The sequence below is a fragment of the Haliotis asinina genome, chromosome 1 (genome assembly GCF_037392515.1).
Source record: "Haliotis asinina isolate JCU_RB_2024 chromosome 1, JCU_Hal_asi_v2, whole genome shotgun sequence".
NCBI classification, from domain to species: Eukaryota; Metazoa; Mollusca; class Gastropoda; order Lepetellida; family Haliotidae; genus Haliotis; species Haliotis asinina.
The window spans coordinates 1,359,907-1,378,681 of record NC_090280.1 but is presented as its reverse complement, the minus strand read 5'-3'; the positions used below and the strand labels follow the sequence as shown (position 1 = coordinate 1,378,681).

The 18,775-nt window shown below is 41.5% G+C and overlaps 1 protein-coding gene across 2 annotated transcripts in view; it reads right to left on the bottom strand.

Annotated features, from left to right (window-relative positions):
• Positions 1-2,186: 2,186 nt before the first annotated feature.
• Positions 2,187-18,775, bottom strand: part of LOC137277181 (uncharacterized) — a 36,236-nt gene continuing 19,647 nt past the window's right edge. For both annotated transcript variants that reach the window (XM_067808942.1, XM_067808889.1), the window contains exons 2-6: positions 18,453-18,722; positions 9,230-9,295; positions 8,891-8,977; positions 6,279-6,413; positions 2,187-3,427 (exon numbers count right to left, since the gene is read on the bottom strand). In XM_067808942.1, coding sequence (XP_067665043.1) covers positions 3,224-3,427; positions 6,279-6,413; positions 8,891-8,977; positions 9,230-9,295; positions 18,453-18,701 — 741 coding nt within the window. In that variant the 5' untranslated portion in view covers positions 18,702-18,722 and the 3' untranslated portion in view covers positions 2,187-3,223. The remainder of the gene's footprint in view (positions 3,428-6,278; positions 6,414-8,890; positions 8,978-9,229; positions 9,296-18,452; positions 18,723-18,775) is intronic.

The window sequence follows — 18,775 nt, the reverse complement described above, 5'->3', positions numbered from 1 at the left end:
AATATAGCCAATATGTCCAGTATGTCCAGAGATAGCCAATATGTCCAATATGTCCAGAGATGTCCAATATGTCCAATATGTCCAGAGATGTCCAGTATAACCAATATGTCCAGTATGTCCAGAGATGTCCAGATATGTCTAATATGTCCAGTATGTCCAGAGATGTCCAAATATGTCCAATATGTCCAGTATGTCCAGAGATGTCCAGATATAGACAATATGTCCAGAGATGTCCGACATAGCCAATACGTCCAGTATGTCCAGAGATGTTCAATATGTCCAGTATGTCCAATATGTCCAGTATGTCCAGAGATGTCCAATATGTCCAGAGATGTCCAATATGTCCAATACGTCCAGTATGTTCAGAGATGTCCAGTATAGAGAATACGTCCAGCATGTCCAGAGATGTCCGACATAACCAATATGTCCAATATGTCCAGAGATGTCCAATATGTCCAATATGTCCAATATGGCCAGAGATGTCCAGTATAGCCAATATGTCCAGTATGTGTGGAGATGTCCAATATAGCCAATATGTCCAGTATGTCCAGAGATAGCCAATATGTCCAATATGTCCAGAGATGTCCGACATAACCAATATGGCCAGAGATGTCCAGATATGTCCAATATGTCCAGTATGTGTAGAGATGTCCAATATAGCCAATATGTCCAGTATGTCCAGAGATAGCCAATATGTCCAATATGTCCAGAGATGTCCAATATGTCCAATATGTCCAGAGATGTCCAGTATAGCCAATATGTCCAGTATGTGTAGAGATGTCCAATATAGCCAATATGTCCAGTATGTCCAGAGATGTCCAATATGTCGAATATGTCCAGAGATGTCCAATATGTCCAATATGTCCAGAGATGTCCAGTATAGCCAATATGTCCAGTATGTGTAGAGATGTCCAATATAGCCAATATGTCCAGTATGTCCAGAGATGTCCAATATGTCGAATATGTCCAGAGATGTCCAATATGTCCAATATGTCCAGAGATGTCCAATATGTCGAATATGTCCAGAGATGTCCAATATGTCCAATATGTCCAGAGATGTCCAGTATAGCCAATATGTCCAGTATGTGTAGAGATGTCCAATATAGCCAATATGTCCAGTATGTCCAGAGATAGCCAATATGTCGAATATGTCCAGAGATGTCCAATATAGCCAATATGTCCAGTATGTGCAGAGAAGCCCAATATAGCTAATATTTCTCAAATGGAAATGGCATTCATTTCTGTTCAGACTAGCATGATGATCCATTGAGAGCTCATTTTCGAAGATACCCAGGTTCCCTGCACAGTCCGATACCTGGACGTGAGACTCTTCAACACGTATTGTTGATATATCTGCTGTCTGTCCCGACTGCACGTCCCAACATGGCTTCCGTCTTCTCAATGTTTGCTTTCAGCACGTTAACATCCATTGAGCACTGAATCTGGTCAGTACAAGTCTTCATCTGATCAACTGCAACTGCAAGGAATGCTTTCATCAGCTGTCATTTCCAACATTCATAACATAGAATAAGATGCAATTTTCATTTCTTGTTACGTGATATTACTATACAATTAATACGTGTGTAGACGTCATTCCAAACAAAACTTGGATGTTTTGACTTGTCAATAATATTTAGTGTACGATATTTCCCAAGTTATACAGAACAGTTGACATTATTAACCCTGAAAACCACACATGCATGGTGATATCCGAGGAAATTAAATATTCCCATTTCAGTTACAACGTGTGACGCCTGTTCCTGGTGTCCTCCGCCGATATTTTGCTGGAATATTGCTAAAGGCGGCGTAACTCCACTCACTGATGTTCCCAAAACTCTGTGACTGGGGTCATGTGTTACAGAATTCAAACGGCACATGTTCGTGTGTTAGAGTGTGCTGTGGTACATGGTAATGTGTTACAGGTTCATTTGTTTCATGGTCATATGTTATATGATAATGTGGTATATAGTCATGCGTTAGAGGGACACGTGTTACGTTATCATGTTACAGGGTTCTTTCTTACATGTTATCTGTTACAGGATCATGTATTACAGGGCTCTTTGTTTCAGGGTTGTGTGTGTCAGTATCTGAAGGATGTACATGGTTCCCTTTATCAGCTATTGCCACCGACTGTTTAATGAGCACCACAACAACTACGTTGTCTTCTATGACAATGAAGATGATCACTCAATAACATACAACAATGGCAATTTATGTAGCAGTTAATTGATGAATTTATGCATATCTGCTCGGTGTAAACAATTCCTTTCTGTCATAGTATATTTCCAGATAGTAGCTATATTCAACAGAAACTAATCGGCCCCTTCCAGCAAGACAGTAACGTTGGGTAGGTAGTATACTGTAGTAAACATTTGTAAATGAAAAAGGTATATCCCATTCCGCTGAGGGCGTTGACCAACAAAAGGGTGTATCACGTGTGTGTATAATCTACGACCATAGTCCTCTGTTGTAAGCATACCAGGAACCGGTTTGTTGGATGTGGTGTATGGATCAATGTGTCCGACATCAGTGGACAGGTTCCCTTTAGTGCATGGACGCAAACAGGCTCCCATTAGTGGCTGGACACAGACAGGATCCCGTTACTTGTTGGACACAGACAGGCTTCTGTTACCTGCTGGACACAAACAGGCTCCCGTTACTTGCTAGGCACAGACAGGCTCTCCTCAACTTTTGCACACAGACAGGCTCCCGTCACCTGCTGGACACAGACAGGCTCCCATTAGTGACTGGACACAGAAAGACTCATGTTACTTGCTGGACACAGAAAGGCTCCCCTTGATGGCTGGACACAGACGTGCACCCGTTACTTGCTGGACACAGACAGGCTCCCGTCACCTGCTGGACACAGACAGACTCCAGTTACCTGCTGGACACAGACAAGCTTCCATTGGTGGCTGGACATAAACAGGCTCCCGTTACCTTCTGGACACAAACAGGCTCCTGCTACTTGTTGGACACAGACGTGACATGGATAGACTCCCACAATACACTGATATATTATCGGTCAGCCAAAGTGTTTGGTTTATTCATTCAGCGACATGTCGTTTTGGCAGAAAAAAAACACAGAGTGCCATCATTTGAAAATGAAAATTTGTCACCATCTTACTCTTAATGAAACATATTCTATGGCCAAACATTGTCAATATTTTAAGATAGTAAGGTTGAACCACGCAGGCGGCCATACTGGCACCACATAGTGGGTCTACTCCGGCAAGGCCCACTTTTTCAGCTTCGCATAAGCTGGTCCTTGGTGAGCTGTGTCTGCTTCAGGTGAGTCAGATGTTATTATTCGACCCTGACCTGGCATCATATGAGTTGAAAAACGTCTTGGAGAGTCTTTGATGTCCAGACGAAATATTTCCTGTGGCCTCGGGCCGTTAGAAGGAGCTGCAAACAGCACATGTACCTAAAACAGGTAGACACTCAGTATTGTTACATCCTGATGTTATCAGTCTCATACAAACAGAACGTGTACCTAAAACAGTGAAAAGCTCAATAGCATTTAATGCTTACGTCAGCATTCTCCACTAAACAGTGTTACGAGAGTGTATTTTCTGTAATTTGTATTATTATTATTGATTACGTTATTATTATTAGAATTATTATTGGGTCGCAATGTTTGGAGTTTTGGGAAATGGTTGTTGTGGGTCAGATTAAGTATCATCGGTAATAGTGTTTTAGCGGCACGACTTTAAGGTAGCGCTTAAGAGTTGCCTTCTTTTGGTGCGTTTTGACTGTTGGTAAGCACGAGCTCGATCGCGATGCTTCGATACTTTGCTGGAATGCTCAAGAATCAGTGACTGTGTACATATAAGGCTGGTTGTTTTGCTGACACACACACACAAACACGAATTGTACACTCAGAGTAATACAGTTGTGTCATCATTCGGCCTATCTGCATTTGTCTGCCTTCTCGTCTCATTATCAGCATCGACCTACATTCAAGATCACTTAGTGTGAAAAATTTAGTAGAACTGTTTCTCACTGAAAACCAAGACTTTAGTAAGTTGATATTATATCTGTGACACATTACTTCAGACTTGACTCAGGTGCATTGTACTAGAAATCTCTGTTGTGAATCATTGCATCGTGTTTGCTCACTACTTTTTATTGAATATTTTAGACTTGACTGTGTTATATTTTGCTGGTTCCGAGTGGAATTCTTACACCTTTTGTCAGGGCAAGTCATTAATCGTAACAACAGCAAGCGTAACTAAAACAGTCAGAAACTCAATATAGCGTAATGCTGACGTCAAGAGTCCCTTACCAACAGCACGTGTACCTAAAACTGTACCTATATATCGATCACAGTCCGTTATGCTCATAAGCGAACCGATGAATTGCAATCTAACACGAAAAGTAACAAACAAAGCATATTCAGTGAAACGTTTATCATTATCAAAACAGCATACCAACTCTGTGATTATTTTACAGAAATTTTGTCCTAATCATAAAAAAAAGGTTTAACAAACTATCATTAAAATATTGACACAATTCACCTTTTTACGAGGAAGGAGTGCTGAGAGAGGGACAGCCATATTTTCGAGAGGCACTTGCACAAGTGGCGAGAAAGTTGTTTATTCATTAACCTGTGCTGTGTCGTCGCCATCATTTTACGCATACGTTGCTGTCCCTTTCTCTGTATTCCTTCCCACGTACCTTGCAACTGGTGACTGACACTTGGATATAACGCACCTTGGTGAATTACACTGGGATATGACGTACTGTGGTGAGTGCCACTGGGATATGACGTACTTTGGTTCCCTACACTGGGATATGATGTATCTTGGAGAGTGACACTGATATATGACGTATGTTACGGTTAGAAATTTCCGTTACAAAAGGCATGAGAGATCCCCTCAGAGCCGGCAAAATATGTAACAGTTGGATATAACGTACTTACGTGAGTTACACTAAGTTACACCGATATATGGCGTACTTTGGTGAGTGACACTGAGATATGACGTATGTTACGGTTGAAAATTGCCCTGACAAAAGGTGTGAGAAATCCCCTCAGAACCGGCAAAATATATAACACTGAGATACTTTCAGTATATTTATATTTAGCAAATAAAGGGCGAGATACAAACCAAAACACAGAGATTCACAATAGAGGTTATATGTGCTGCTGCCGAAACATTAAAAGTGCTGAACATTTTTGTATATCAAATGTGACCAATATAATTATCATTCAAAACACTAAACGTTGTGACGCAACAATGATTATTACTTAATTAACAATACAACTTACAGAAAATACACTCTCGTAACACGTACCTTGGTGAGCTACACTAAGACATGACGTACCTTGGTGAGTTACACTGGTATATGACGTACTTTAGTTAGTTACACTGGGATATGACGTACCTTTGTGAGTGACACTGAGATATGACGTAGTTTGGTGAGCTACACTGGGATATAACAAACCTTGGTGCGTGACATTGAGATATGACGTAACTTGGTTACTGACACAGGATATGACGTACCTTTGTGAGTGACTGAGATATTATGTACCTTGGTGAGTGACACTGTGATTTAACGTACATGGTGAGTGACACTTGGATATGACGTACTTTGGTGAGTTACACTGCGATACGACGTACTCTGGTGAGCTACACTTGGATATGACGTATCGTGGTGAGTAACACTGACATATGACGTACTTTGGTTCGCTAAACTGGGATATGTCGTACCTTGGTGACTTACACAAAGGCATGACATACCTTGGTGACTGACACAGGATATAACGTACTTTGGTGAGCAACACTGGGATATAACGAACGTTGGTGAGTTATACTGGGATATGACGTACTTTGGTGCGCTGCACTGGATATGACGTACCTTGGTGAGTGACACTGAGATATGACGTACCTTGGTGACTGACACAGGATATGACGTACCTTGGTGAGTGACTGAGATATTATGTACCTTGGTGAGCGACACCGGGATATAACAAACCTTGGTGAGTGACATTGAGGTATGACGTACCTTTGTGAGTTACACTTGGAAATGACGAACGTTGGTGAGTTATACTGGGATATGACGTACTTTGGTGAGTTACACCGGATATGACGTACCTTAGTGAGTGACACTGAGATATCACGTACCTTGGTGAGTGACACTTTGACGTAACGTACTTTGGTGAGCTACACTAAGATATAGCGTACCTTGGTTAGTTACACTGGGATTCGACGTACTTTGGTGAGCTACATTGGGCTATAACGTACCATGGTGAGTGACACTGAGATATGACGTACCTTGGTGAGTTGCACTGGGGAGCAGCAGCAGCACATTGCAGCACTGACGACGGCCAGCGTGATCTCCAACAGGGACAGGAAAGCAACCAGCAAGGGAAGCAGCCACCGATAGTTGCCAGGATATAGTCCATGACGCTGTGAAGGTGACATTGTACCATCATGAAAACATGTAAGTTGTAGCAGCCACCGACAGTCGCCATGATATAGCCCGTGACTGTGGAAGTAATATTGTACCATCATGAAAACATGTAAGTTGTAGCAGCCACCGATAGTCGCCAGGATATAGCGAGTGACTGTGGAAGTAATATTGTACCATCATGAAAACATGTAAGTTGTAGCAGCCACCGATAGTCGCCAGGATATAGCGAGTGACTGTGGAAGTAATATTGTACCATCATGAAAACATGTAAGTTGTAGCAGCCACCGATAGTCGCCAGGATATAGCGAGTGACTGTGGAAGTAATATTGTACCATCATGAAAACATGTAAGTTGTAGCAGCCACCGATAGTCGCCAGGATATAGCGAGTGACTGTGGAAGTAATATTGTACCATCATGAAAACATGTAAGTTGTAGCAGCCACCGATAGTTGCCAGGATATAGCGAGTGACTGTGGAAGTAATATTGTACCATCATGAAAACATGTAAGTTGTAGCAGCCACCGACAGTCGCCAGGATATAGCGAGTGACTGTGGAAGTAATATTGTACCATCATGAAAACATGTAAGTTGTAGCAGCCACCGACAGTCGCCAGGATATAGCCCGTGACTGTGGAAGTAATATTGTACCATCATGAAAACATGTAAGTTGTAGCAGCCACCGATAGTCGCCAGGATATAGCCCGTGACTGTGGAAGTAATATTGTACCATCATGAAAACATGTAAGTTGTAGCAGCCACCGATAGTCGCCAGGATATAGCGAGTGACTGTGGAAGTAATATTGTACCATCATGAAAACATGTAAGTTGTAACAGCCACCGACAGTCGCCAGGATAAAGCCCGTGACTGTGGAAGTAATATTGTACCATCATGAAAACATGTAAGTTGTAGCAGCCACCGACAGTCGCCAGGATATAGCCCGTGACTGTGGAAGTAATATTGTACCATCATGAAAACATGTAAGTTGTAGCAGCCACCGACAGTCCATGTTTAGATACGGTTCATCTGGTAACTGGTTTAGGGATGTCATAATCGTTTGTATGTACAATTATAAGAAATATTGTTATATATATGATGGCACTGCTTTGTAAATCAAAATAACTATTCCTGTTGTGCTCGTACAAAACTATTAAATTCAGGTTTCACTTGTTAAAAGTGACAATGTTGTGACCACATAACACTCATTTCTGATTTTCACGTTTCAAAACAAGGTAACCTAGTAGAGGAAACAAAACGCATGTTTTCCAAAAGCGCATGCAACCTGTTGAAAGTAAAAGATAATTTCCATTATGGCTCTGCTTTTTAATACTAAAAGTACTAAACCAAATTATGACGGCTCGTTTTTCTGAAAGATGTCCTATGTGCTAGCCTATTTTTTTGCAAAATATACTGGCGCTTAAGTTTTATTCACGGTATATGTAAACTTAGCAGTGACCGATAGTTCCCAGGATACAGTCCGTGACGCTGTGAAAGTAATATTGTAACATCATGAAAAATATGTAATATCGTCGTGACTCTGTGCCCAACTTCGGTGTTGTCAGAAGAATTTAAAGTCAACTGCTAATTTAATGGTGATTGGGAGACAGTTCTAAAGTGGAGGCGCGAAACAGGCAAAGGATTTCCTTCCAAAATTTGCAGTTTGAAACGAGACACATAGAATGGATTCCGATACCAAGAACGGAGCTTTCTTTTTCTTTTCTTTTCTGGAGTATTTAGGGTCAAGTCAGTTCTTGAAGTAACAGGAAGTCAGTGCAGGTTTCTCATTTCTCTTTTATGTCAGAGCGCTTAAAGGTTCTGCTAATAATTCGAGAGGCTGTATTCTGAACATTTTGTAATTGTGAAGAAGCTTCTGAGCAACACTTCAAAGGGTGCTATTTGCAACAGTCAAGTCTTGATATAACGCGTCACTTGACTAGCCCGTGTGCTGCATCAAGACGACGTATTCTGCCAATGGCTCTCAGATGAAAAAAGCATATTCTGTAGCGTTGATTAACATGGGTGTCCATCGCCAGTGTTGTGAGTTAAGTGTAAATCCGAGGTCTCTAATGGAGTCCACTGGTTGTATTTCTGCATCTACAACCAAATCTGTACTGCTGGTAAATAAAGTTTTGAATTTGCATGGATCTGACAACCATAACTTCAGTTTTGTCATCGCTTAACTTTAGCATGTTATTTGCAATCCCTGACTTCATATCCATAAAACAGTCGTTGGGAGTTTCATTAATCTGAAGTTGGGTGTCGTCTGCAAACGAATGATGGTAAACGCCATGTTTATCTATTACGTCTGCAATATTGGTCGTGTATACTATGAAAAGAAGCGGACAGAGTATAGATCCTTGGGTACACCACACTGGATCAAGGAGGGATTGGATGTTTTCTTACAGAACAGTCTGACTTCTGACTTCCAGATAAGATCTTAACCAGATGATCTATTTGCCGGATACTTGAACTCACCAGAACAGCCTCTATGCACGTGACTGCAAGACAGGCTGGGCCGAACAAGGCTGCACACAGAACACTGAGCGTCAGAAAAGTATTCCGCTGGAATGACAACGTCACCTTATTAGACGAGGTGGTAGAGGTTCGTCTTAACAGCTGAAAACGTTTAATAATAGCAGTATTCAAACAAGCTCATGACCTGTCGGTCAACAGAGGCATTAGTTATGAAAATCATAGATATCTGGTTCAAATTACTGCGATTTATCTGTCATCCCAAAGTCAAAATACTTTGACAAGGTAAGAAGAAAACAGACATGCCCATGTGCATTCAAACAAACAACGTACAATACTTACAAAAAAAAGCAGACTGTGCGCCCTTACACGGGACACGCAGGTGCCTACAGCACCAGCGATGATGAACTGAAACACAATGACAGCACATTATTGAAGAACAGAGTATCTAATAGTCACATTACTATATTAATGATCACAGCAACCAGTAGTGACAGCACTGTATTGAAGATGTAAGTATCTAGTAGTGACAACGGTGTTTTGAAGATCAGGGTATCCTATAAGTGACAACACTGTATTGAAGATGGAAGTATCTAGCACTGACAACGCTGCATTGAAGTTCAGAGTATATAGCAGTGACATCACTATGTTGTAGTCGAGAGCATCTAGCAATAGAAACACTGTATGGAAGATCAGAGCATCTAGTACTGACAACACTGTATGGTTGTGACAACATTGTAAGTATCTAGTAGTGACAACACTGTACGTATCTAGTGGTTACAGTATTGTAAGTACCTAGTAGTGACTGCACTGTAAGTATCTAGTAGTGACAACACTGTCAGTATCTAGTGGTGATAACACTGTAAGTGTCTAGTAGTGACAACACTGTAAGTATCTAGTAGTGACAACACTGTACGTATCTAGTGGTTACAGTATTGTAGGTATCTAGTAGTGACTGCACTGTAGGTATCTAGTAGTGACAACACTGCAAGTGTTGAATAGTGGCAACACTGTAAGTATCTAGTAAGTAAAACACTATAAGCATCTAGTGGTGACAGCACTGTACGTATCTAGTGGTGACACCACTGTAAGTGTCTAGTAGTGACAACACTGTAAGTACCTAGTAGTGACAACACTGTAAGTATCTAGTAGTGACAACACTGTAAGTGTCTAGTGGTGGCAACCCTGTACATACCTGGTAGTGACAGCACTGTAAGTATCTAGTACTCACAACACTATAAGTATCTAGTAGTGGAAACACTGTAAGTGTCTATTAGTGGCAGCACTGCACATATCTGGTAGTGACAACACTGTAACTATCTAGCAGTGACAACACTGTGAGTGTCTGGAAGTGACAACACTGTAATTATCTGTTAGTGACAACACTGTAAGTATCTAGTAATTAAAACACTATAAGCATCTATTGGTGACAGCACTGTACGTATCGAGTAGTGACACCACTTTAAGTATCTAGTAGTGACAACACTATAAGTATCTAGTACTGACAGCACTGTAAGTATCTAGTAGTGACAATACTGTAAGTATCTAGTAGTGACAACACTATAAGTATCTAGTACTGACAGCACTGTAAGTATCTAGTAGTGGCAACACTATAAGTACTTAGTAGTGACAACACTGTAAGTATCTAGCAGTGACAGCACTGTAAGTAACTAGTAGTGACAACACTGTAAGTATCTAGTAGTGACAGCACTGTAAGTGTCTAGTTGTGGCAACACTGTACATATCTGGTAGTGACAGCACTGTAAGTGTCTAGTACTCACAACACTATAAGTATCTAGTCGTGGAAACGCTGTAAGTGTCTATTAGTGGCAGCACTGCACATATCTGGTAGTGACAACACTGTAACTATCTAGCAGTGACAACACCGTGAGTGTCTGGTACTGACAACACTGTAATTATCGGTTAGTGACAACACTGTAAAGTGTCTAGTAGTGGCACCACTGTGCGTATCTAGTAGTGACACCACTGTAAGTATCTAATAGTGACAACGCTGTAAGTATCTATTGGTGACAGCACTGTAAGTATCTAGTAGTGGCAGCACTGTAAGTATCTAGTAGTGACAACACTGTAAGTGTCTAGTAATTAAAACACTATAAGCATCTAGTGGTGACAGCACTGTACGTATCTAGTACTCACAACACTGTAAGTATCTAGTAGTGACAACACTGTAAGTATCTAGTAGTGACAACACTGTAAGTGATGAGTAGTGGCAACAGTGTAAGTATCTATTGGTGACAGCACTTTAAGTATCTAGTAGTGACAACACTATAAGTATCTAGTACTGACAGCACTGTAAGTATCTAGTAGTGACAATACTGTAAGTATCTAGTAGTGACAACACTATAAGTATCTAGTACTGACAGCACTGTAAGTATCTAGTAGTGGCAACACTATAAGTACTTAGTAGTGACAACACTGTAAGTATCTAGCAGTGACAGCACTGTAAGTAACTAGTAGTGACAACACTGTAAGTATCTAGTAGTGACAGCACTGTAAGTGTCTAGTTGTGGCAACACTGTACATATCTGGTAGTGACAGCACTGTAAGTGTCTAGTACTCACAACACTATAAGTATCTAGTCGTGGAAACGCTGTAAGTGTCTATTAGTGGCAGCACTGCACATATCTGGTAGTGACAACACTGTAACTATCTAGCAGTGACAACACCGTGAGTGTCTGGTACTGACAACACTGTAATTATCGGTTAGTGACAACACTGTAAAGTGTCTAGTAGTGGCACCACTGTGCGTATCTAGTAGTGACACCACTGTAAGTATCTAATAGTGACAACGCTGTAAGTATCTATTGGTGACAGCACTGTAAGTATCTAGTAGTGGCAGCACTGTAAGTATCTAGTAGTGACAACACTGTAAGTGTCTAGTAATTAAAACACTATAAGCATCTAGTGGTGACAGCACTGTACGTATCTAGTACTCACAACACTGTAAGTATCTAGTAGTGACAACACTGTAAGTATCTAGTAGTGACAACACTGTAAGTGATGAGTAGTGGCAACAGTGTAAGTATCTATTGGTGACAGCACTGTAAGTATCTAATAGTGACAACACTGTAAGTATCTAGTAGTGAAAACACTGTAAGTGTTGAGTAGTGGCAACAGTGTAAGTATCTAGTAGTGACAACACTGTAAGTATCTATTAGTGACAACACTGTATGGTAGATCAGGGTATGCGGCATTGGCAGCACTGTGTTGATGATCAGAGAATCTTGAAGTGAAAACAGAGACAGCAGGTCTCTATAGGTACTTTTGACGCTCTGGTGAGCACCAACTCGACTTCGCCGTCTTTCCTTTTCGAGACAGGAGCGTTACCGATTTTTGTCAAGTCCACACAGTAACTCGATGCAAAATAGATTCAGTGTCTTAAATGCCAGGTCGGTGAAAACTCAGGCACCTACTTTGGACGACACGGAATCATTCAGACCTTATTCTGGACAGCAAACTTGATGTTCTTACAATCACAGAGTCATGGTGGAGGGAAGGGAATACTGGTAGCCTTCTTTTCAAGATGACACCCACACAATGCAGATGTACCCATGCGCCTAGAACCAAGCAGAGGGGCGGAGATGTTGCCATAATATCATTTAAGACTCATTTAAGGGTTCTCTAACACTTTTGGCACACTCTCTATCAAGTTACAATCTGACGACCAAACTATGATTATCTCTGGTGTGTACAGGCCCAAGGAACAATCTCAGTCCCTGGAGACAAACAGGATAACAGATGCTTCATCACTCACTTCAGCTCTCTCCCAGCTCTCTCCCAGATTGTGGGCATTTCAACATTCATATGGAGGGGGAAAGACTGCGCGAGAGATTCTTGGTGGAACTCCTTGAAACCTACGATTAAGTCAGCATGTTGGGGAACCAAACAAAAAAAATCATACTTTGTAATCACGATAAACAATGTACTGGACGTCAGAAATGCGCGCATGGATCATTCTGTTGTGTCTGATTACTAGGCAGTCATTGCTGTTTCCAGTTGCAGCGTCCCCAAGGGCTCAAGACACCAATATTGTTTCGGGAAGGCTAAAAGTCGATTTGTCAGAGTTCAAATCTGACCTGATTAAACTGTTGTTTACAATCACCATTGCATAGATCATGATGTTTTTATGAACATTACGAATAGAACATTTGTGATATTGTTGCAAGGCATGCGACAGAAACTACCCGTACGGTAACCATCAGGCCATAGAGGCATGGTATAATGAAGAAATTGGAAAAGTCAAGTGATTTCGCCAGAAGCTTGAGATGCAGATGCAATCCACTGGCCTGAACATTCACAAACAGATGTATTCCTCAGCATGCAATGAAGTCACAGCTCTAGATGAACAAGGTAAGAGTTACTGTTTTGACAATATCATCGAGAATGCTCAAGGTTAAAAAGACGCCTATTGGATTTCAAATGAACTCCCATTCAAGTCAACACATCAGACTGTTCCGGATGAATATACAGATGTGAACCCGGCAACTTCTTTCTCTGAATTCTTCTCGGGCAAAATGAGCACTGAACATGAGAATCTTGAACTTTCAGCAGCATCAGTCTCCCAAAACGACCACATCGCTGACAGTGTCCAAGCTATCACTGACAAAGACGAGTAATTATGAAGAGTACCACAAAACCCCTATGCCAATATTGCTTCAGAAGGAGTGCGTTGATGAAGTTGTTCCCATGATTACATACATGGTCGGTGATTCGTTTTAACAGTTATTTGATCCAAGTGCAATGAAATTTGCTCTGATGTTTTCCAAAGTTACAGACCCATCTCGAATTTATCCTTTGCTTCAAAGTTCCTTGAGGGGATTGCCAGAGCCAGGCTAACTGAATATGTCATTAGAAACAAGTATACATAGGTTCTACAGTCGGCATATCAGTGTCACCATATTACAAACACGGCACTTGTCCGCGTACAAAATGACATGCCGCAATCAGTGGATTACTCGACCACTCCGCAGCGTTCAATACCATTGACAAGTGCACTCCCATGAACACTCTCCAGCATAGATTCAGCTTCAAAGGCAGTTCTGGAATATTTGCTGAGTGCCATGTAAAACAAAACTCCGTAAATTCACACCCCTCTTGGAGACATTGAAAGGATGCATCATCTCTCACTTCACTTTTTCGCTGATGGTACCTTTCTAGCATTTAAACCATCACCATCAGTCCAGCATGCTTTCAATCGCATGATGCTACGCGTGGAAGGTATCAATGTATGGATGACCACAAACTTTCTCAAGTTGAACAGTGACAAGACTGAACTTATCATCATCTGTTCTAAGTCTGTCACAACCAAGTTAAACCTTCCAGGCCTCATGATAGGAGAGTGTGCTATTCATTCAAGTGACAAAGCATGCAACTTCAGTTCTTATCTTTTACTCATCTCTAAGTGCAGAATTCAAAAGTCTGTAAAACGGCACCCCTGGATTACTACAATGCATTGTTGCACGGTATCCTGAAACACCTAATCATAAGGTTTCGACAATGTCAAAATGCTGATCACCAGGACAAGGAGAGATCAGCTTATTAGTCCAGTCTTAAAGAATTTACACTGACTCCAAGATCACAGAGAGGATCAAGTACAGGATTGTGATACTAGTGTTCAAGGGCACGCAAGGACTGGCACCACCCTATACACAAGACCACATTAATCAGTATGCGCCACCCAGAGCCATGAGACGAGGAGGACATCATTTTCTTTGAGTTTCAAACCCAGCAAAACACGCTTTGGCGACTGCAGCTTCTCCAGAGCAGCCTTTTTTTTCTCTGGAACAGCCTTCCACGTGAGATCAGATCCATCAAAAACAGAGTGCTATACTCTTGCAGTTTTTTGTGCACGCTCTAAAAATAGCGCATCTGAGCATTTCCTCTACTGGATACAAGCGCAATAGAAATATCTAGTTATCATTATAATTACTTCCTCTTTTTCCTCCCGATGGGACACAAAAAGCGATCTATGCATACGTTTCACACAATAGTTTAGGTGTTGGCATGTTTTACCCAAACAGCTAGTCATATCTCAAATTGGAGTACACTTGCGATAGATTTCTTTGTGTTTTCATTGGACCCTTTTGTTAGACTCCAGATTAATCTAGATTGGCGAAATGGTGTCAGAGATCCGAGAGGTATTTTGGAGGTAGTCCTTTGTTGAACACTTGAAAACAAGGAACAGGATTTTGTTGTAGATTCTGAAGCAAGCTGCAGGCGAGTGTAGAGTTTGAGGGCTAGGAAGATGTGTTCAGTCCTTTTAGTTTGACAGATCAATCGTGCGATTGAATTTTTTACCTCTGTAACCCGTTGGCATGTCAGACAGCAACGAGTTGCAATAGTACTTGAACTATAGCCAGTTCACATTTTACCTCAAAGTATCAACGGATCATATCAATATTCCACAGATGGAAATATGATTGGTGGCAGACATGACTAACATGGGGATCCATGCTGAAAGCAGAGTCAAAGAATACACCGAGACCGCAAACATGTCGGTGTATTGTTTTGCAGATTCAGTTGCAAAACTGTTGAAGCAGAAGCATTTTTTTAGGTCTAAGAGGACGGGCTCAGTCAACACAATGAGCTCAGTCAACGAGATCGGCCCCATTCTTCACAAGCAGCTCACAGTTCCTCGTCCATCACTACCCTACGTCATCGCCACCATCAAAGTACACAAAGACCCCATCAAAGCACGACTACTAATCTGCTCTAGAAACACTGCCCACTACAACATCGCTCAGCACATTGCCCAAATCCTCGTCTGCCTAGGTAAATCAGCCTCATCCTTCATTGCCAACTCTGCCAAATTCTGCACCAAGATCAGGCAAACTAATCAGTTATAATGTCCTTGACCTTTTCACCAATGTTCCCAGAGAGCAAGTCGTGATTCTTCATTCTTCATTCGAAGAATATACCAAGACTTCCACCCCGACCTAGACACCCGCCTCAGCGTCGATAGTAAAATCCGCCTCATCAACTCCTGCATCAGTTCAACCTACTTTACCTGGTCAGATAAACTTTTCCAGCAAACCAATGGGCTTCCCATGGGTTCTCCTCTCTCTCTCCTATCCCTATATACATACATACATCACGGAACTCTACAGGAAGGTAGATTACACTTTTGTAGTTCCCAAATCCAACGGCAACCCTGAACACCTCGACCACCTGAATTCCCAACATCCCGTATACAGTTAACAATGGAAGAAGAATCTAAGAACAAGCTCCCGTTCCTTCCTGGTAAAGAAGGAAGACAACAAGCTCTCCACCAATGTCTACAGGAAGCCCACACAAACCGACCAACCTCTGCACTTTACCTCCTACCACCCTCTACAGGTTAAGAAAAGCATCATTTCCACCTCACGCAAAGAGCCTAGAACATTTGCTCGACAACAGAAGACTGTCCGCTACAAGGCATGACCCTTCGGGAGTAGTCTATCAGATCCGGTGTGGATGTGGAGACTCTTATATTGGTGGAACATCCTGCCCGCTCCCTTTACGAATTAACGAACATAAAACCTCAGTCCAGAAAAATATATTCTCCTTGTTTGAAATTGGTGTATCGCTTGCTTGACAACGGCGTTAGTACCTACGCCAAAAAGTCGCACCCTTTACCATAAAGAATCTGACTATCCATAGACCTTGCTTTATCCTTTAACTTGGTTAAGATGCGTCAGACGGCTTAAAGTATAAGGAGACTTGCATGTCATCAGCACAGAGGTACATACATAAGTTGGGACCCCACAATATCAACGAGGGGAGACGTGTAACATATGCAAAGACGGGGGCCTATGACGGAGCTCTGAGACACTCCAAACTTGAAGTACGTTGCTTCTAAATTTCACCTTAGATAACACCCACCTGCCTTCGGTCTGTTAAGTGGGAGACAAGGTACCTTAATGCAATACTTTGACACTGAACCTGTTTTCAAGGGTACATAGGAACACAGAATGGTCGATAGTGTTAAAAGCAGCTGCTCCATCGGTACCTATTCCTCTTAGATCATCTTCAGCAACGCAGTTTCCGTGCTGTGGAAGGATCAGTGGGCAGATTAGCACCCTTCATAGAAGCTGTTTCTGCTTGTATGGTCTCTGAATGGAGAAGCAACAATGTGCTCAATCAGCTTAAAGCTGAATGTCAAACTGAATATTGGTCTGTAGTTTTTAAACAATTCATGGTCAATATCTTCTTTGTGAGGGATGAGGCAATATTGCTGTCTTCAGTTGATCAGACATTACACATTTGATTAGTAAACTGTTGATGATAAATTTCAACATAGGAATGGTTTGTTTCAACAGACACGTTGGTAATAGGTCAAGCAAACATGATTTCTCTGGACATTTGGAGACAAGTCTGGACATTTCCGTCACAGATGTAAATGTGGGCAAAGGAAGGGAGTCGGTGGTTATTGGAACATGAGCGGTGTCAAGGTGATCTTTGAAGGATTGGCGTATGATGTTGATCTTGTCACTGAAAAAAGCCAATTAGCCAGTTCATCAATAGATCTGTGAGATGAGAGAACAAGATAGTTCCGTTAATCTACAATCTGTTAGCAGTTCTAATCACTCCCTTCTGTCCAGTAGCTGTATTAACAGCATCTTCATAGAAGTCTGATTTTGCAGACTCAGTCATTGCTGCTTATGCATTTTGTTGCGGTTAATAATTTGCCGTGACAGAAGGTATAAGAAACCCCTCAGAACCAGCAAAATATATCACTGACAGGTGTAAAATATTCAATATTATGTATTGAGCTGACAAGAGCAAGATACAAAGATTCACAATAGAGGTTTCTAGTAATTTGCAGCTGAATCATACCTAAAGTAATGGATCACAAATATAATATCAGCTCACCAAAGTCTTGGTTTGAGAGTGAGAAACATTTCTACTGAATATTTTACAAGCGATCTTGAATGTAGGTCAGGCTTGACGAAGAGGGAGACAGATATAGATAGGCCCAATGATGACACAACTCCAGCATTGTCTGCGTGTGTGTCGTTAACACAACAGCAAGCCTTATATATGCACATTCACTGATTCTTGAGCATCCCATCGAAGTATCAAGCTTCGCGATCGGGCTCGTGTATAACAGTCAAAACACAACAAAGGGACACTGAAACACTATCTTAAAGACGTGCCGCTAAAACACTACTACCGTGATGCGAAATGTGACCTATAATAACGATCACTCAAAACTCTAAACATTGTGACCCACTAATAAATATCCCTTAGTCAATAATAACAAAAATTACAGAAAACATACTCTCGTAACAATTACCCTGTTCACTATGCATCTATTTGTGGATGGTCAATTTAATTCACCTGTACTGACATTCCAGCTTCTGCCTCTGTCACCTTGCTGTGCGGATATTATAATTATACCCTGGAAACTCAGGGTGGGTTGTGATGGTACAGGTTTTGATAGGTGGATGTTGATCAAGACACAAAAGTGTACTGTATTTTTCATTTTTTCTATATTTTATCATTGCTTTTTCAGTGCGTCTTAAAAACCCCATTCCCTATACAACTGTGGCTCCGGTCGACTCACCCACATTCCGCACCACAGGGGACATGCAGCTATCGTTAACGCCACCAGAGTCTCATACACCGTCAACGAAGCTGCAACAGCACTGGCCGTTTGACGCTCGGCGTCTTGAGATGTCAACGTCAAGACCAGGTCAAGACCACCAAGCAAAGCACATGATACACCAATTCCGGTTTGGACAGCTCCAAGCACTCTGATTCCAGAATACGGGAACTTGTCAGCTTGTTTTCTTTCAATACCCTGAACCTCCATGAAGCGTCTCCTACATTGCACCTGAAAGTAAATATACGCATTATACCCTGGAAATAAATATATATGTTATACAC